The following is a 21,755-nucleotide window of genomic DNA, read 5'->3' as shown; positions in this document are numbered from 1 at the left end:
GAAACAGTTTACTGCAGGTTTACCTCAATGTTAGTACTTTATAAGAATTCACAGACCAACATTCCTGAATACATCTGAATGTTAAGGATGGTTTTAGATAGCTTCATTGTCAATCTGTGCTCTATATTTTCACATCATGTAAATTTGTTTTGGGATGGAGATGCTTGAAAAAAAAAAACTCTTTCTCTACAGCTACCCTTTCAAAACAAGCTGTAATTAGCTGACAACAGCCACAATACCAATGATTAACTGACTAGAAATAGGAGCCGTCAAATCTTTCAGATTAATAAAATAAAAGATACGGAATTAAAAATGTTCTGGATACTCTATGCTTCTGTGTTTGGAAAAGACAGGTAGTCATGATTTGAACACATGATTTGTAATATTTATGATGCTCGTTAAAAAGAGAAAATATTTGGACAATTCCATGTCTAACTTAGCAAAGACCATTATTTAGTTAGTGGCTTCCCATTTTGTGATTTAAAAATTTTTTTCAGCATATTACAAATTCACTATATAAGGTACCACTTTGCTATGTATTTGAAATTCATCTCCTATATAGTGAATTTCAACTCATTTGACCAATGTTGATCAAGAATCCTTTTAGAGGCAACATCTTGAAATTGTTTACTAAATTTATTATTACCTTGTTCAGGTGAAAAAAAAATATATATGAATAGAATTTTTTACAAAAGTTTTTGTCAAGCTTTTTCTTTTTACTTTATAGATACCTGCAACAATAACAAGAATTCTTTTGAACCACTTTAATTGGGATAAAGAAAGATTAATGGAACGGTAATATATATATATATATACACACACATCTTATGTCATTGTTTATTGTCACATTAACTACAGGAACATTGGCAATAGTAAGCAGTTGTCATTCCTTAATTATACCAAATATATTTCGTCAATAATTGCCTTTTTCTTTAATTAACGGAGTATAGTAAATATGACTGTTGTATGTATAATGCCGTCTCTCCCTATTTTTATATTTCACTTTTTGTAACCCTCTGGAAGATTTTATAGGACTTGTAGTGGGGTATGGGTTGCATTTCTTGGACAATTTTTTTATCTTCTCTCCAGCCGCCCATATGATGATTTGAACTCAACAGTACAAACTAATGGAACACTTGTCAGTTATAGTTCACCGGTCCCATTGCACCTGTTAGTAAATTATACTATGTTGGACAGGTCTGATACAGTTCTTTGTAACCTCATACATGTCCACGGTACTAGACAAGTAATATAAATGTATCAGTTGAGAAGATATTTTAAACTCTTTTTTGTTCCTATCAACCATATAGAACTGGACTAAAGTGAGAGATTTTCTAATTGGCTTCTTAACTATCACTCTATATATACTGTCTTTTTGCCCTGTAATTTCTGCTGTGGATCTTTTTCAATAACATAAACTTTATCCCATAGCTCTCTGGTGTTCCATGGTGTTCCATGATTTTAATCTTTAGCAGTCAGCCTGTTTCCCTTTTGTAAGCTCTAGTAGCTAATCTGTAAAAATATTGGCATATAAGTTAGGTCTGTTTGCCAAAGAGATAGGACATTATCATGATAGGATAAACATCTTCTGGTCAGTTTGGTTTTAATTCTACCTTACTGTGTGGAGGCGCAATGGCCCAGTGGTTAGGGCAGCGGACTCGCGGTCATAGGATCGCGGTTTCGATTCCCAGACCGGGCGTTGTGAGTGTTTATTGAGCGAAAACACCTAAAGCTCCACGAGGCTCCGGCAGGGGATGGTGGTGATCCCTGCTGTACTCTTTCACCACAACTTTCTCTCACTCTTACTTCCTGTTTCTGTTGTACCTGTATTTCAAGGGGCCGGCCTTGTCACTCTCTGTGTCACACTGAATATCCCCGAGAACTACGTTAAGGGTACACGTGTCTGTGGAGTGCTCAGCCACTTACACGTTAATTTCACGAGCAGGCTGTTCCGTTGATTCGGATCAACCGGAACCCTTGTCGTCGTAACTGACAGTGCTTCCCAATTCTACCTTAGCAACTGAATAATTTCTTTGCAACTCTCAAATTCTTAAAATGTCTATAAAGCATACTCTACATTCGAAATAAGACTTAAATAGTTCTTCCTCCTTATTAAGTGGTAATCACTGCCACCTGATTTATTCAACAATGTCAAAAATTGATTACTAAAAATTTAAGGAACCATTCATAAAAACTAAAACTAGGGTGGATTAAAAGAAACTCTAGAATGCCTGTTTGTGAATTTGTGCAAGCATATGTACTTTCATGGAAAGGTGAACAGGTTCAGTCAAGTTTTGTACCAGACAGATTAGATTGGATGATTCCAATCGTCCATTCTCCATGCTCCAACCCATGCTAGCATGGAGAACGGACGTTAAACGATGATGATGATGATTCTATTCTGTAGTAAGAATGTACATCTTTTACTTTTCTCATGCACTGCACCTGCCTCACTCTACCTCCACCCACTCCTGTAACCTACTCCACATCCCTTTTTTGTCCTCCTGTTTACTGCTTCTTCATTATTTTATTGTCAGTCATCTTCGTCAGTCACCTCATCACTCCCCAGCTTCACTCAAACACTCTCACTCTTTCTTCTAAAACATATTCTCAACCATTTTTACCTATGGACCCCTTTATTACTAGTTTATTCTGATGCCCTATCACCACCACCATAGCTATTCGATGTCTAAAAACTAGTTTTATAGAAACTTTTCAAAGTTTTGTTTTTTTCACGCACTAACTTGTGTAGGTTGGACTATGTAAAATGTTAGAGTAAGAAACCTAGCTGTTTCATGCAATACACACCAATACATATATTTAAAGCAAATTTTTTTCAGGGGCCCTTAAAATATTGTGGATTCCCAATTTGCGATTTTGTTGCATGGACCCCCAAAAATCTTATATGGACTCTGGTTGAGAATCACTGCTCTGAAATACAAGTAGTCGTACGGTTCTTCTACAGAAAGCAACTTGTTCTGCTCTAGCCCCTTTTTTCATGCTTTTACCCATTTTGTGTTTATTTCCCAGCATGAAAATACTCCCACAGGATCCAGTGTCTTGCAAAGTATATGACAACCTCACTCATGCTGGTGGCACAAAAAAGCACCCAGCAAAAACTGTAAAGTTGTTTGTGTTAGGAAGGGCATTCAACCATAGAAATCCTGCCAAAGCAGATACAGGAGTACAATGCAGTCCTTGAGCTCTTTGGATTCCGTCACTCCAGCCTATGCCAGCATGGAACATTAAATGATAATGATTCTGAGCCAAACTCAAATGCTAGAGTGGAGAGCATTGAGCAAAGCTTTGGTGAACACCTACTTATTATGTATATTTAATATCATTCATTAAAGCAAGTTAAATAAGTCATCAAAGCACATCAAAAATTAAACATCATCATCATTTAGCGTCCGCTTTCCATGCTAGCATGGGTTGGACGGTTCAACTAGGGTCTGGGAAGCCTGAAGGCTGCACCAGGCCCAGTCTGATCTGGCAGTGTTTCTACGGCTGGATGCCCTTCCTAACGCCAACCACTCCGTGAGTGTAGTGGGTGCTTTTTACGTGCCACCCGCACAGTGCCAGGTGAGGCTGGCAAACGGCCACGGACGGACGGTGCTTTTTACGTACCACCGGCACGGAGGCCAGTTGGGGTGGCGCTGGCAACGGAATTACGAAATTATTGGAAAACTTAAAATCAGTTTAAAATCTCTCAAAATTTAATTCTTCATCATTACTGATGCCAGAAAGATCCTGCTTCTACTGTGTCAACATTTCTCCTACATCCTGTGATATTTCTGTAATATCTTGGGTTTTTAACATAGGTCAAACAATAGCTCCCTTCAAGAGAACCGTTTAAATGATGGATTAAAAGACATTTTGGTAGCCTTCAATCTTCAAATCAAGCAATTACAACACAGTCACTAATCCTCTGGTCGGTGATCCAGTATAACGGTTTTACTACATCTCTTTATATAGAACCTGCTTCTCTCTATATTCCTTTTTGTTTAACATTTCCAGTGAGACTTTTTTCTCTTGCTTTCTCTCGTGACTTTCTCTGATACAGAAAATTTCTTCAGTTGATCAATAAACTCCTGCAAATTCTATAACTTTTATATTCAAAAGCTGTCAAAGCTAGATTCATTTGTCCCCACTGATACCAGAAAGGTATACTGCCTCTACATTTTGCCTGCATTTCAGTAGTTAACCATTATGACAGTGTTTGATGGGTTAAAATTTTACCTTTTTATACTTGTCTCTTCAATATATTTACTGCCTGACAAGACAATTCCTAATAAAACTTTTCTTTTTCTCTCTTGACCTTCATTCCTTTATGTTTCCTTATTCATCTACATTGGTTCCTTTCAGATTTTGCCATCACTCCCTCTCACCCCTATTTCCAACCACTCCCTACCCATCCACTTGTATCACTCTCACCACTGATCATATGACATGTTTACAGCCAGCCTGTCAACTGAAAAGACCAGGCTTAGAATATCTTAGTTCGCTTTACTTTCCATACATTAAAAAAAAAAAAATCTGGTAATTTATTCAATATGGCATACACCTTGTATGCAATATGTGCTTGCATGATTCATCATCTATAGTAGTGGCTGATTGTAATAACGATGAAATATTAGCCTTGTATTTTTATAGAGGCTTTGTACAAAAAAATGTGACTTTTTTTTTTTTTTGGTCCACTTCTACTAGAATAATTGTCTTTGCAGTATACATTAGCCAGTATCTTTTCAATGCTCAAGTTCTTTACCTACTCAGCCTTTTTTCCATTACAGCTTTTCTGTTATTAAATGTGCATCATTTAGTCGGTCCTTTCCATAAGCATTTTCGAGGCAGTAAACTGAGAAATATGTTACACTATAATTCCAGCTATTGTTACCATTAGTTCTTCGGGTATTAGTTATATCACTATTTAACTAAGTTTGTTGTTTGGCAGTCAGTGGAACTGCCTCTGTGTAGTCACTCAATCTACTAGAAATAGCTATCAGAAGTCTCTCAAATCACACCTACTAGTGTTAAATACCTTGCTTAACCCTTTCGATACCAACCTGAGATTGCTCCTGGTTCCATGATTCTAATTTCTATGAAAAGATCTAAATTAAAACCTTCCATCCAAATTTATTTATGTTCCAAATGCCACTTTAATAATCTAAGTTATTTTACTAAATTCATTATTTTCAAAATTAATACAAATAAGGAAGAGATGACATCATCTTTAGAATGGCGTCTTCACCTGAACTGTTTGCAACAGTGGACTTCACTGACGGTACTGAAGATCAAGTGCCAGGTTATGTATATAGTATAACTCAAAAATGGAAATGGTCCCTTGAAGGGCTTCCACACTGTGAGATTGAACCTGAAGCAATGTTGTTCCAAAGCAAATTTCTTAACCATACTGCCATACACTTGCTTCTAACTAGCACTGCTTTTTATTGTCTGTTACCTTAATTATATAAAATCTCGCTTTGAATTTCCTCTCTTACAATTTCCTTTCTTACTTTTACCTATCATTTGCCCCTCATTTCTTAGCATAAAACTACCTCCTTGAGGTTTGTGGTTTTGCACACTGCATGATGGCCTTACTTGTGTTGGTGGGATGGAAAAAACACCCAGTCTATACTGTAAAGTGGTTAGCATTAGGAAAGGCATCCAAGCATAGAAACCATGTCAAAGCAGACATTAGAGCACAATGCAGCCGTTGGCCTCTTCAGATCCTGTCAAACTATCTAACCTCTACTTTCATGGAACATGGACATTAAATGATGATCTCTGCTGAATTCATCTTGTTTCTATCAAGGAAACCATGTAATGTTATTGAATCAGAGAGCAAAGCTTTATGATCATCATTATGAGCATTTAACTAATTATATTTAGGATCCAGTGATAAAACCAAACAACAATATATTCTTCTGATAATGAGCCAATGCTTTCCAGGTAAGCCTGGTAGTATTAAAACCTTTCCTTTAGCATACATATGTATATAACTGATGTTTTTACAGATATTTTATAGTTTTCTCATTAAGCAATAAGATGAGGTGGGGTTTGTGATTTTTTTATTATTTTTCAGCCAGTTCAAGATGATGAACTACAATGGCTGTGAAAATACCTATTTGGTTTCATCGTCTTCATCTTTTAACATCCGTTTTCCATGCTGGCATGGGTTGGACAGTTGGACCAGAGCTAGCAAGCTTGAGAGCTGCACCAGGTTTCAGTCTGATTTGGCTTGGTTTCTGCAGCTGGATGCCCTTCCTAATGCCAACAAACTTCACATTGTGTTCTAGGTGCTTTTAACATGGCACTGGTATAAGGGCTTTTATGTGACACTAAGCACAGGACTCTTGCAAGCCAATCTCTTCATCAAGGGGAGGCAGGGGTGTGGCCTTAACACCTCTGCTATGGGAGACAGGTCTTCTTGAGTATAACAAGGCAACAGGTGTCTTGGTCCTTTGTCATCTCCAAAAGGGTCGATGTCTTAAGGTCATCCTTCAGTACTTCGTCCTATGTCTTTCTGGGTCTCCCTCTTTCATGAGTCCCATCCACTTTGAGTGATTGGCACTTCTTTATGGAGCTGTCGGCATCCATTCGCATCACAGGACAAAAAGACCAACACAGTCTTCTCTCTTGCACACTGCATTTAATTCCTCTTGTGCCTGACTTTTCTCAATGCACTAGCACTCTTGTTGCACATGTACACTTACATTGCACATCTAGTGAGGCATACTAGCATATAGTAGTTCCCAGGTGCTGCCAGTCTTGGTCTCCTCTGTTTACAGCATGGCAGACAATGATGAAAAGAGGACTGAAGAGTGAGCTTTGAACACCTATGAGTGAGCTTTGTACATCAGATTCTTTGCTATACTCGTTAACTTTCACCTTACTGACAGTATCTTTGTACATGGCTTGTACAGCTTTCACAAGCCACTTGTCTACCCCTAGCCTCCTTGGAGCCCATTATATCACAGAGTGGGGTACTCTATCAAAGGTTTTCTCTAGATCAACAAATGCCAGGTATATTCTTATGGTTTATTCTTAGCTAAGTACTTCTCTTGCAGTTGCCTGACTATGAAAATAGCATCAGTAGTGTTTCTCCCCAGGGCAAAGCCAAGCTGCATTTTGTCTAGCCTAATTCTCCTCATAATTAATTGGGCTGTAACTCTCTCTCCATAATTTTCTTCAGCTGGTCCAGAAGTTTGATGCCTCTATAATTGCTTCTAAGACACATCCCTTACCCTTGTAGCAGCTAACTATAATGCTGCTACACCAGTCACTGGATATTATGCTTTCCTGAAAAACCTAATTAACTATGCAGGTGACCAGCCTGTATTCTACCCTGCCAGAAATTTTGAACATCTCAGCAGTAGCTCTAGATGGACTAAGGGCTATCTTTATTTTCATGTCTTTAATTCCCTTATCCAGCATACTGCTGCCCACTAAAATAGCTAGTCCCTATTTGGGTTCACATGTGGGAGACTCTCTTTATCCCATTCATCCTCCTTGCATATAATAACTCTTTTACATTTCTTTCTTGTCTGAATCACTTAGTGCCAACATACCGTTATGCATCTATACACATTTCTCTTCAACAGCTTCTCATTTCTCTCTGACACTCTGCCTTGCATTCCAGAACACTTCAAGTTTCTGATCTTCACACTTCCTTTCTGCTTCTGCTCTAGTTTGATATACCTGACGAGTAGCTTCTTTGCTTCCTCTACTTTTCCATTCTTTTTAGACCCATCTTTTCCCATTTATGGTCCTTTAAACATTACTGTTCCACCACCATGTCACCCTTGGTCTGGCAGGGCTTTGTGCCAACCACAGATTTGGTTTCTAGCCCTCAGTAGATCATCCCATAGTGACTTCCAGTTGTCCTCTTTGTATATCTTCTCTTCCTCCGCATCAAAGGCTTCATTAAGAACATCTCTAAATCTCTTCCCATTTGAAGGATCCTTGAGCTTCCACAACCTCCTTTTCTATATCGGCTTGCATTTCTGAATCCTTCTGACCCTAAACCTGTAATATCTCAAATACATATAAAAAAAAATTTTTGAAAACTTACCATTATTCAAAATATTCTCATTCAATACAAACTGAAAGTAACTCAGACTACTACTCTTGTGGTCTCTTTTCACTCAGTGACTTAATTGTTCTGTTTTATAAACTAGCTGACCAAACTAGCTATTCCAGAATTTTCATCCATGAAACTGAAATCTTTGAAAATTCTTCCCTGCTAAACCAAATAAATAAGTTTAAATTTCTCTTAATTTCATATGTAACTAGAGAAAACATAGAATCTCTCTGAGCTTTTATTTTTCCTTTTTGCTTTATTGTCTAAAAGTATTTTGTTAAAATATATCCATTGGCTTTGTACATATTTTTGATTTATTCAAAGTTAATAGGTAACTTGACTGTTTTTAACATTGTTAGTAAGCCACTTTGCTAACTGCATCTCCGTGCATGGTTCCCACAAGTCATTCATCTGCACCTAGGATTTTAGTGACAACCATTAGCTTGAGAGCTTCTCTTATAGTTGTCTCATTAGAAGAGCATATTGGTGGTACTTTGTCCTAGTATAGACCTGAATTGTATTTTACCTCAGCTAATTCTCTTCCTAATTAGTTGTGCTAAAACTCATTTTGTTACTTTCATAGCATCTGCTATCAGTTTGATGCCTCTTTGGTTGCCTTTGTAGCTATTTGATGACACTGCTACCCCAACTGTTGGTGCAATACACTTTCACTGTACTACCTGATTGACTGTGCACATGACTAGCGGTATCTCTGCTCTGCCAGATGTTTTTCTGCCTCTCAATGACTATCTTTGATTTTGCTGTTTTTTTTCTACTTTCATATATCTTTCCCTACCTTCATATAATTGCACTTTCAACTGCACAACTATCAACTTTGTTAGCTGGCATGCTTTGTTGGATCTACTTGGAGTAATCCCTCACTTTATAGCAGCCTTTCGCAGCTAAATTAGTTTTACATGCACTACTGTCATTCTAGTCACAATTCTTCTCTTCAACAGTGCTTGCAACCCAGAGCGTCTACCCCATTGATTTTTTTTTCTTTTTTACATTTTTTTTTTATGCACAACATTAACAAACCTCTTACTTTCAACTTTTAGTTATTTGACATTTCCTGTTCCTAAATTGCTTTCATTCTTTCTTGGTGTATCTCCAGTATCTCTAGATTTTATGGTTGTAGCCATCATATCATTCCACCACTATGTCCCTTTCCATCTAGTTTGTACCTTGTTTCAATCACACATGTTGACTGTTGCAGCAAGTTGTCTTGTAGAATCTCCCATCATCATTTAACATCTGTTTTCCATATTGGCATGGGTTGGATGGCTTGACAGGAACTAGCAAGGCCAGGGGCTGCACCAGGTACCACAGTCTGTTTTGGCTTAATTCCTATCACTGAACACCCTTCCGAATGCAATCCATTCCACAGAGTTTTCTGGGTGCCTTTTATGTAGTGGCACCAGCACCAGTGCTTTTTATGTGAGATCTTGATTTTAAGATCTCAATTTTGTTGTGGTGGGCAGCTCTTCTCAAGTACAGTAATGCGCCACCTATCTCAATCCCCTGTCATCTCCTTCATAAGGTTCAGCGTTTTCAGATCAGCCTTCAAATAATTTTTGTCCCATGTCTTCTTAGCTCTCCGTCTTCCTTCTAGTTTAAGTGATTGGCACTTCTTTATGCAACTGTCCTCATCTGTCCATATCACTTGACCAAACCAGTGCAGTTTCCTCTCTTGCACACAGCATATGATTCCTCTCATGCCCAACTTCTCCCTCAATACACCATTGCTCTGTCACACATCCAACGGAGCATACCAGCTTTGTTCCTCTCCAGTCTTCACATGTCCTCCACATTCAGGGCCCATGTCTCACTATCATGCAGCTTTGCATTGTCCTCTATCTCCACTTCCTCTTCTTTGAAAAATACATCACCTAGAGCCTCTCTAAACCTATGTTTAGCAGAAGAAACTGTTTCCACATTTTCCTCCTCCAGATAGTTTTGTAGCTCTTAAGCACGTCTATACTGAGTGGTACATTCTTCATCAGGTTGAGATTTTAGTATTCACAGCCCTGTGTCTGTTTCATTTCTTAGTGAGTAAGAATTCTATTTGGTTTGTGTAATTGGTTTGTAATCAAGCCGAGTTTTCATTCTTCATATTAGATCAGCCATAATATTGAAGTTGGTTACTCATTATTGAGGCAATCTGCTTGTGTTTGTGAAAAAAATATGTTGCTGATATAAAATAGGTGAAGCACAAATTTGTTACTGTTATATATTGACCTCATTTTATTAATGAAGCTTGAACCTGCTTCGTCTTTGTAGTCTTACATGAACACAGCTTTGTGCCACAAGCTGGCTACAGATTAATAAAAAAGTAGGGTTTTTTTTGGTTTTTTTAACCTATTTCTGTACAAATTTCATTTTCTTTTATTATTAAAGAGGCAGGCTTTGATTTGATATTAAAAACAACTATCAAAGGGAGGACAGCAGTCAAAAAATTTTTATCAATATTGGTCAACAGTTTGTGGAAACGCTTATGTGCTGATGACTTTGTTCTTGCAGCTGAATCTGTTGTAGGATTAAAGAAAAAATTCCAACCATTGAAGTAAAACCTAGAATTAAAGTTAACTTAGCAAAACCTTAAAGTCAGTAGAGAAACAGAACTCTGCTTCTATCCAAGAAATAGCTTTGCTCAATATGTTCAATTAGGTAGAGATTCTCATACAGTACAAGAAATGTGTGAGTTATAAAAACTGAATGCATGGGAAATTATCTCCAATGCCGAGGAGGATCCATAGAGATACTGATAAGTTCTGTTACCTAGGTGACCAAATTAGAAGTGAAGAGGAGTGTTCTGAATGTATAGGAACCAAAGTAAGAACAGGCTAGGGAAAGTTCAAGACTGTCACTGCCATTGGTTAATTGAAGATTTCTCTGAGTGAAAGATCCTCTGTAATTTTTGTGGATGAAGCTTGATGTTACATGGTAGTGAGACTTGGAGAACTTAAGAAAACTAGAAAGAAATGAAGGAAGCCTACTTTACTGGCTGCGCAAGATCAGTTGTAAAGTGCAAAAGAGGAGACTGTATTGGTAATGGTCATGGGATGTGTAATGATGAGGACAGTTGTATAAATAAGTGCCAGTTGCTTGTAGCAAATGAAATTGGTGAAAAGGACACCCAGAAAGATATGAGATGAAGTAGTGAAGACTGATATCAGGATGTTGAGCCTTGCAGATATGACAAAGGCCATGATGATAGGTGATATCTAGTGCTTGAGAAGACCCACCCTGCTATGCTAGCACAGCAAAACTGAGGTTCTTGAAGCATAATGTGTTTTGCTGGCTCCTTTGCCTAATATGTCCCTGCCAAATCTACAATTTCTGTATCCCTGCTCTTCATCACTCTTTACTGGTGTAGTCTGCTGCTGTAATTAATGAAAACAGAACTCATCACTACATACAAGGGGCTGCTGAAAAGTCCCTGGCTTTAGGAGTATCACAAAAAGCTCGGCTGGAGGCCCAACCTTCCGAGTTCTTTTATAGGGCTCAGAAAAACTGAAGGGCTGCTGCAATAAGTGTGTGAATCTGAGAAAGGAATATGTTGAATAAAATCATAACTAATCCTCCTTATTTTCCTTTATCCAAAGCCAGGAATTTTTTAGCACCCCCTTATATAACAACACCTTTTCTGTACTGCTGATAGTCACGCCCATTCCCCTGAGTCACTTCCTATTGACATCTATCCCTCATTCTTATCATGATCTCTCATATTTACTAACAACCACTCACCCTTGTTTCTATCTGTCTTAAAACCTTTACCCACCCTTCTTGATTTTTCTGTCTCCATACTCTTCTACTGACCTTCTTGAACATATTACCTTAAGAGAATTACTCTGGCTCTTTGTCACCACCATATTTATCTCTTTCTGGCACCACTCCAGCTACCCTCACATACCAGTAATTGATATGGGGTAGCCATGAATCTCCTTCACACCTGTTCTTCCCAACATACTTTAATTTCTCAACATCGCACATAAAATGACTTCAAGTCCTGGTGCCACATGAAAAGCACCCAGTACACTATGAAGTCATTAACATTTAAGAAGGGTATCTAGTCAAAAACTATATCACAACTGTAACTTGAGTAAGACATCTTCTGACTCATTAGATAATACTGAACTGGCCAACCTATGCCAGCATAGAAAACATGTAAAATGATGATCTATTTTATGATTAAAGAATCAAAATAGTTTAAATTTTAATCAATTACTTTTGCATTCACAAACCATTTGAACTTTGTAATGTTTCTTAGTCTCTTCCTTTCACTTTGACTCCCCCTACACTTTCATATGACAGAAGAATATGTTAAAGGCTAATACAGCAACATCAGTGCCATTTAGTATTTCTTGTGTGTATCAAATTCATTTGAAGGAAGTTTGCCATCTTTTGGGCTATAAAACCCTTTAATTTGTGTGTTCATGGTATTTTGGTTTCTTATATGGGCACCAAATAAGTTATCAAACTTGGCTCTCGTAATAAATTGATACTACAAGAAATCTTAGTGTGAGAGGGAAAATAAAAAGGAAAAATCCAGTTTTGAATATGAATTCTAGAGCTAAAACTAAATGTACTTCATCTATATTGTTCCACTCATCATCTTCAAATATATCTATCAAGAGTCTTTTGGATATGTCAGATTGTACTACAGAGCAATACACTTTCTCTTGCCATTCATATTTTTAGAAAGGAAGCTACTTATGTGATACAGCTTTTTCATAATTGGTTGTGAGTTGTTTTAGTACTTGTCAGGGCAAACAGAAATTAAAATTACATTTGTCAGTTAAATCTTATTCAGAATAAAAAAAATATCTCTCACTGAGTTGTGAAAACGCATGAGCTGACTGCTGAAGACACTTCTGCAGCCATCAAAGGACTGAAAAAAGTGGCAATATCAGAGCTAAAAAGTATTTCTATTGGTTGAGATGCAGTATCATAATGTTAGCCATTAAGAAAAAAATAAGTTTTTAAACTGTTGAAGTTGTACATGGTTTGTATCCCAGTCCACCTAAGGGTAAATAAGCTAAACTCAGAGGAATTGTTAATTACTATATCTGATGGGCTACCCTTTCGTTACTGTATTTCTTTTGAGATGCTCTGTATTTCTCTCGATTACTTAAAATATAACAAAGAATTCAGTAATATAACTTAGTTATCATTCAGCTAGTGTTAGGAACACAAATTGTGACTAAGGTTTGGTGAGAGATTTTAATTCAAAATTTATGAAAACAAGACATTTGTACTCAGAGCCAGAGCAGGTTTCAGCCTGGTTGGTAATGAAAGGGTTAAAGACTTACAATGCTGGGGTCAACTGATTTTTTTTATGAGCTACTGGAAAGGAAGTAGAAATTGAAAAGTTAGCCAAAACATAACCAAGACAATATCATAACTGTAGTTTTATGGAAACAATATTTCTATCAAACATTTTCTATGTAGCAAATACAAGTAATTGCAGGATCTATTGAAGAAAACAAAATATATGTGATGTTATTTATCAGATTATAAATTTCCTTATTAATTCTGTCCTTAGAGTTTATATTTACTGTGTTTAAAGTTACACAAAATTTCAATCACTTTGATCTCAGACATCAACCATCTTATTTCTCTGTAAGTATAGTTCCATACAGAATTCTCTCATCCTTGTATAGTAAATATCTTTCCTTATTCACTAGGCTGCTGGTTTGAAATTATAATCTTATTTTAAAAGTATAACAGATTTATTGAATAACCATTTCTTTGCAGCATATTTCCATTGGTTAATTTACAATCCTTCATTAAAATGCAACTTTTGAACCTAGAAAAGTACCCAAGTTCTTATTGACTGCCTGTTTGTTCTGGCCAAATCAGAATTTTTATAATCCTCTAGTTTTTTCATCAGTACTAAATATCTGATAAAGAACAAAATTATAATTAAAGAAGTCTTTCTGCTTGTTTTATAAGGTTAAAAAAGACTTTAAACATAAGGTTACATGTTTAAAAGTGGTTCAGTTAAAAATCCTGTTGTTAAGAGTAGCATACATCTTTAAAACAATCTCTGACAATTTATAGATTTGCAATGTCACTCATGCTGTTGCTAATCATTTATAAGTCACCAAAAAGTATATCTTTCCTTCTAAAACTATATAGTAGATGTTGTCATATAATTGACAATTAATCTGCATCTCATCTTTTCAAAACACCAGGAAATAACATTATTTGAAATTGTATATGTTGAGCTATCATTCTCCTCCTCTTCCTTGTGTTTGTCTGTCTTTTTCTGTGTTGGCATGTGTTGATAAAAAAATGAGTCATTGAAAATATCTGTGCCAAGCAAGTTTTTATTTTGAACAATTGGTGGTCTTATTATGGTTTGTATCTACTTTTCAATATCAATGTAATATAGACAGGCTAACACAATCAGCTACCTATGTATTTTTTATCAATGGTGGTCATAGATTTTATTGCAAGCCATTAGCATTGGTCTTCATATTTCAATGAAACCTTGACAGTTATATATGTACTTACATTCGAAAAGAAGAGAATAAATTAAAAATAGAAATGGTTACAATTTTTATAAAAATCTTTTATGCAACAATTGATTTGAATGAAAATAAATTGGTATTAAGTAAAAGGACACAGAACTAGTATTGAGTAGGCTGGAAGGTGGAGTTTAACTCTGTTGTGTTGAAATAGTTTCTGATGAATTATGTCAGTGTTAGACCTAATAATTTAAGGCTTAAGTTTTTCAAATTAGATAACATCAAACAAAATTAACTTGTTTAAACCTGTCAAATATTGATAATGCATATAATATAATATAATGAAATTATTGTATACAGTGCTCAGGTGCACCACAACTTGTCAGAAAGTGCATATAAAGTACTTGCAGTAATGTAGAAATGTCTGGAAAGCGAACAATGTATGAGTCAGATACATGCTTGTGTGTGTATGGAGGGGAGAAAATCAAGTGTAGTGTTGGCGAATCTCAGGAAGCATGGAAGTTTTGAAGGATGCAGTGCTCCGACAACTAACAACCGATGCCGGCAGTTTGTTCCATGCTTCAGCAACTCTCAGCGTGAAAAAGTGTTTCCTGAAGTCATGGGAGCTGTGCTGTTTTCTTACTTTGTAAATATGTCCACGGGTGTTAGATGGGTGGAGTTTGAAGAGGTGCTCAGAGTTATTGTTTGTGCGATGGTTGATAATTTTATGGGTGTCTGCCAAGTCAGCTGCCAGACGTCGGAGTTTCAATGTGTCCATGCCCAGGGAAGTAAGGTGTTCAGGATATGGCAAATGCCTGATGGAGGGTATTCTTTTGGTTGCATGTCGCTGAACAGCTTCCAGACGATTGATGTCCTGGGCAAGATAGGGGTTCCAGACCGGTGATGCAAATTCCAGGTGAGGTCTTACCATAGCTATATAAAGCCGCAGATAGATAGCCGGAGAGCGGCTCACAAAGGATTTGGTGAGTGATGCCAAGACACCCTCAGCCTTGACAATTTTAGCGATGTGTTTTGTCCAACGCAAATCACTGTCGACAATAACACCCAGGTCACGTTCACATGAAGACTTTTTGAGACTAGTATTGTGGAGGGAGTAGGTGGACGCTGGGTTTCTCCTCCCAAAATGCATGGTGGTACATTTGTCCACAGCCAGCTTGAGTTGCCAGTCCATGATCCACTGCTGCATTGTGTCCAGGTCTGCTTGCAACAGAGATCTATAGTGTACAGGATTTGACCTCTTTATTTCGAGGTACAGCTTGATGTCATCTGCATATTTCAGCACTGTGGCATTCTTTAAGTTGGCATCTATGTCATTAACATATGCAACAAATAAAATATATACTGTAGGACTTCATTGGAAGATATGTAAAAGTGACACTCAGGAAATTAAACTTGAGTCTAATTTTCATTCAAGTTACTCTACCTTTTACAGCTTTCACATTTGAAATTTTCTGTTTACTGTTTCATTTGAACTTGAAGTAAATGATTTCAACTAATGGTGCTCATGTGTGGGATTAGTATTTGCTTAGATTTGTTACAAGTTAGCAGATAGTATTGCATTGTTAAGCAGGTTATCTGCAGGGTTGATTACAGTGGCTGAAATTGTGTTGTTCTAGAGCAATATAAACAAAGGGAACAGTTTAAAACAGAATCAAAGAGTTTGAGACTTTAAGGTCTATGAAAATGAGAAGCTATAAAATGCTTTGAAAATGACATTAATTACTAATTATTACTAATTACAAATAAGAGGCTCAAGGCCTCATATTTGTAGATGTCATGATATTAATGCTTTTCTCAGACATTTTAATGGTATCATCATTGTAAATGCCATTTATTATATCTCTATTTTCCATGCTGGTATTGGTTGGACGAGTCTATGCAGCAGTTTGCTAATTCTTTTGTCATCTGTGAGGCTCGGCATTCTGAGATATGGCCTCACCAATTCTTTCCAGGCCTCCGTTAGCCATAGGTACTTACCAGTGTGAATGTTTCATTACCCATTCATATCACATGTCTATACTAGCCCAGCCATTTCCCCTTTTACAGCAGCTGACCTCTTTGATGTCCAGCCAGTGCTCTTCCGTTCATGCAAGTTTACATTGCATCTCCAATAAATTCATTTATCTCCAGCATTTACAGACCTGTATTCACCATCATGAAACATCACACTTAAACTTCAGACAGCCTGTCTTTTTTTTTTCTTTTTTACAGATAAACCCTTTGTATCAGTTTCTAGACAAGCATTTAGAGTGAAATGAAATAAGCTATTGAAGAATTGAATACTTAAGGGTTAGCAGTTGTTGTACTAACAATGATATTGTTACCAGCCATACCTTTCCATTCGCTACCTTGTAAACCTCATTTCCATCATCTCTCTGATCTAAAATAGTTGCAAACAATTTCTTCTACATATAGCCACAGTATTTTCAGATGTGTTATATAGAACAATTGATTATATTAAAATATAATCATGGTTCAGAAACTTCCACTACAATTTCTATTTCATTTCATTTATATTTTTGGTGTCATTTCTAAAAAATTTTTTACCTTTTTTTGTTCTTTTTCCTGCCAGGTATTACGATGGTGATCAGGACAGCCTCTTCTCCGAAGCTCATGTTATCAATCCTCACAGAAGGGAGGTGAGGCCTAGGGTAAGAAAACAATTGTCTCTTTGAAAAATCTGCATGCTTTTGTCACTTTGACCATATTAATTATATATAGATAAGCATTAATTTGCATTATTTAGCTGTAGCAAACAGGTTTTAATTTTAAAACTCTATAACTTATTATTCTTTTGAAATTAAAATTTATATTTATGAATTATTTTTGTAATTTTCTTTTTCTTTTTTTTCTTTCACAGAAAATTCCCAGGTCAACTTCATCTCAACCACCGTCAGGTGAAACGTTATGTGAAATTTGTTTGATATCAAAACCTACTAATGTAAGTTAGAACAACTTCTTAATTCTATATCAATGCTTTATATCTTGACACTTCTCTACCTGCTGGTTTCACTTACGATATCAAAATAATGGAGAAATTGCATTTAGCATAGTTACGGTGGTATGAAAGGATGGAATAAGTTCGGGTATCTCTGCTTTCCTTGGTAACAAAATGTCGCTCTTGTGCAAAAGACAGTGTATATTAAAGCATATATAAGAAGTGTGGTGCTATATGGTTGTGTAATGTTAACTTGCATGACAGATGCAGCACAAACAGAAGCAGATTGGACATTAAGATCATTTTTGATGTGCACAACACAGACATTATATCTGGTGGTTATTTATTTTTATCAATTTCAGTTTAGATTGTACTAGGATACTCAATAACTTAAAAACTAAAGGAGATATCCTCCTTCAATACTACACTCCCCTCAGTTGAGGTCTTGTTTTGCAAGTTACTTGGTGACCTCACTGGTGCCAGTGCTACATAAAAAGCACCTCGTACATTCTGTAAAGTGGTTGGCATTTGGAATAGCATCCAGCTGTAGAAACTATGTCAAAGCAGATATTGGAGATCATTGGGGCTTGGCATAGTCCCCTGGCTTGCTGCCACCTGTTGAGCCATCAGACCTATGCCAGCATGGAAAACACATTAAATGGTAGTGTTGTTAATGATGATGATGATAAAGTACATGTGATAGAAGTAGATAATGCTATTGTGGTGGTGGGAGAATGTGTCATTTCCTGTTGGTAATGGGGATTTGTGATCAAGGTCTACTCTTAAAAAATCTCCTCACTGGCCTGAAGAGTAAACATGTATTGTCAGTATTACAAATCAGAATCATATTTTGAGGTGGATTCCTGTTTAGTTGACCACATGATAAATTTCCAATTTTCAAAATGATATTGATTAATCTCTAATTTTCATAGATTGTCTCCTTTCATTTAAAATCACATTCCCTGTACTTTATACACACCCTTCATCTGGGCCACCTTCAGTCATTAGACTATTTTATTTTCCTTTGTTAGTTTGTTATTAGAACACATTTGATCAGTCTTCCTACACAGTGTATGACTTATGTCATAAATTTATTTTAACTTCCTCATTTTAGAGGGAAAAGGATATAAATGAAATGAAGAAATTCTGCAAAAAAGAAATTGGTACATGAAGAATTTGCTACTAAAAGATGATAAATTCAATGGGATGTTTTTAACCTTATTTAAATGTCATTCACTGTTTTCTATCTCCTCGAGGTTACAGCTTTTATTGATGTCTTCTGCAGGCATCATGGAATCATGTCTTAAAACATGGTAATTGATAATGATTACTAAATAAAACTGTAATTGTTTTATCTGTCCATTTTTTAATGGATTTATCAAATTGTTGTTTCAGAGTTTATAATTCCATAATTTTTTTTAAATAACTTTTGAAAGCACTAGTAATATACTAGGGTAAATTTAATTTACTTTACCCCTTTGTTACATAGTATGACTAGTGCTATTGTGGTTTACTCTTCAACTTATATAATTCATGGTACCTAACTGAAAACTAGTTACTTTTCTTGTGAAATAAATATCTAGGATATAGAACTGTTGAAGCCTATAGTGTTATTGGCATTGTATCATAACAAAGCTTGTTAGCTTGTCTTATTTTCTTCAGTCAACTATTTATTGCCTCATGCTTTAGTGGTTTTTTAAAAGGTATCCAGCTGTAAACACACATGTGTGTATATCATCATCATCAAGTGTTTTAAATCCAGGTTTTGTCCCAGTTAACAGGGGTAGCCAGATCTACCTCAGTGCACACCCCAACCTTTGGGCTGGTTGGTGCCCACTCTCTTTTGCTATCCTGAGGCTTTTTTGGAGCTGGATTTTCTACGGAAAGCATGCCCTTGCTTACCCCCTGCTTTAGTTTCTAGACATGAGTAGTCTCAAAACCAAGGCCTCTACTACGATTTTTAAGAAATGTGGTGGAAAACTAACTCGGGAAGACATGGACACTATACTCCTTGAGACCCCTTTCGGAGCCCCCTACCTAAAACTTAACATGTTTTAGCATTTTAAAATTGTTCTTATTTAGCTACAGATTCTTCATTTATCAATTATATTTAATATAGATTTCTGTCTTTGTCATTTGCAAAAACAAACCAATGTTCACTAGTTAGTCTTAGAAGTGATATTTAAGTAGACCATAGGTTGGCAGTGTGCTCAATCTGCAAGGGCTTTATAACAGAACACTGACAAAAATGTTAATATCCTGTTATTGGCATTGTATCATAACAAAGCTTGTTAGCTTGTCTTATTTTCTTCAGTCAACTATTTATTGCTTCATGCTTGAGTGGTTTTGTAAAAGGTATCCAGTTGTAAACATACATTGCTAACATTTACAACTTTACCACACACAGAAATGCCAGAAATATATATATATATATATATATATACACACACACACATATTCTGTTGTTTTAGTCATTAGATTGTGGCCATGCTAGAGCACTGCCTTAAAGGGTTTTAGCCAAAGAAATCGACCCCAGGACTTACTCTTTGTAAGCGTAGTACTTATTCTGTTGGTCTGTTTTGGTGAACTGCTAAGTTACAGGGACATAGACACACGAACATTGGTTGTTCAGTGATCAAGGGCAAACACAAATGTGTGTGTGGGTGTACACAATGGTTTTCTTTTAGTTTCCATCTACCAAATCCACTCACAAGACTTTGGTCTGCCTGAGGCTATAGTAGAAGACACTTGCCCAAGGTGCCACACAGTGGGACTGAACCTGGAACCATGTGGTTGGGAAGCAAGCTTCTTACCATATATATATATATATATATATATATATATATATATATATATATATATACACACACACACACACACACACACACACACACACACACACACATAGACACAGTATAAACTACAAAGCTATAATGTAGAATTCAATCCATCTCATGTATTGTAAATTCCATTAAGATTTCTAAGTCTGTCCTCATCACATGCATATGCAATCATTAGCATTTCTAGTTTTGATTGTCTGTGTCAACATAGCTCTGAAGCAAAAGGCCCATCCAAAATTTTACTCTGCTACTATCCCACACCACCATTATGTGAATAAACATCTGATACTTTATATTTCAGAATTTTTATGTTTTATTTCTTTCCCGTTAATGATTTCTTTCTCTTTAAAGGATAAACATTAAAGATGCTTGTTATCCAAATGCCATTTGACCCTTCAAAAAATTCTCTTGCAGGATATGACTGGTCTTGAGTGTGGTCATCGTTTTTGTAGTCAATGTTGGATGGAATATCTAACAACGAAAGTGATGGATGAAGGTATGGGACAGACAATCTCCTGTGCGGCTCATGGTTGTGATATTTTAGTGGACGATGCCACTGTGATGTGAGTATTGTGTTCTGAATTCTTTGTCGACAATTAGGCTATTTTAAGATTGACTTTTTTTTTCTACATCACTGGAATGGATAGGACAGATCTTCAATACATTAGTTCTCTGTTGAATTCCATTCTGTATCATCTTGTCTTTGGCAATTAGTGTATTTCAGTTCCAGGCCTTCTTCAGCTATCTATAATGTTTGTATCCTCTTTCATCAACTTTTAGTGTCTCCTCTACCAGTATGTATCATCCCTATGCATTCCATGACCATATCACCCTACTCAATTAATGAGTTGTTGTCCTCATTGATGAGCCATTTCACATGCTCAGTCTTTCTCATGAACTACTCTTATACATTCCCCTTTAGACAGGGGAACACTCAGTTCCTCCATTGATAAAGAGCGTGGCGCAGGTCTCAGTGAACTAAATGCTTGGCTATACTTAGTTTTAGCTTTCTTTGCTGGGAAGCAACATTCTCCTTTAACTCCTTAGTATTGATAAAATTGGTATTAGTAATGTACCGGACTTATTTCTGTCCCTTACAAAATGTTTTCCAGTGCTTAATCCAAAAGAATCAATGATTTAGATATTTACAATCAATTGAAATCTGCAAATTTTGATCTTTTTTTTCTCTTTGCCATTTCAGGTCACTTGTGACTGATGCTAAAGTGAGATTAAAATATCAACAAATTATAACAAATAGCTTCGTTGAAGTGAGTATTATATACTTTTCTTGCTTAGCAACAATCTTTTGTCATGTAACTTTTAAAACACTTGTTTAAAATCTGTTTGATAACAAAAACAAATTGTTACATGTGTTAGATTTTTTTTATAGATTAGTGATAGAT

General features: G+C 36.3%; 1 protein-coding gene across 2 annotated transcripts in view; it reads left to right on the top strand.

Moving 5' to 3' along the window:
* LOC115215597 (E3 ubiquitin-protein ligase arih1l) overlaps positions 1-21,755 on the top strand; it is a 67,404-nt gene that overhangs the window by 26,444 nt on the left and 19,205 nt on the right. For both annotated transcript variants that reach the window (XM_029784817.2, XM_029784816.2), the window contains exons 2-6: positions 728-795; positions 17,147-17,225; positions 17,435-17,515; positions 20,767-20,915; positions 21,554-21,620. In XM_029784817.2, coding sequence (XP_029640677.1) covers positions 728-795; positions 17,147-17,225; positions 17,435-17,515; positions 20,767-20,915; positions 21,554-21,620 — 444 coding nt within the window. The remainder of the gene's footprint in view (positions 1-727; positions 796-17,146; positions 17,226-17,434; positions 17,516-20,766; positions 20,916-21,553; positions 21,621-21,755) is intronic.

The sequence above is a fragment of the Octopus sinensis genome, linkage group LG9, assembly GCF_006345805.1.
Source record: "Octopus sinensis linkage group LG9, ASM634580v1, whole genome shotgun sequence".
Classification (NCBI taxonomy): Eukaryota; Metazoa; Mollusca; class Cephalopoda; order Octopoda; family Octopodidae; genus Octopus; species Octopus sinensis.
Note: the sequence above shows the minus strand (reverse complement) of the source record. Positions and strands in the feature narration are given on the sequence as shown.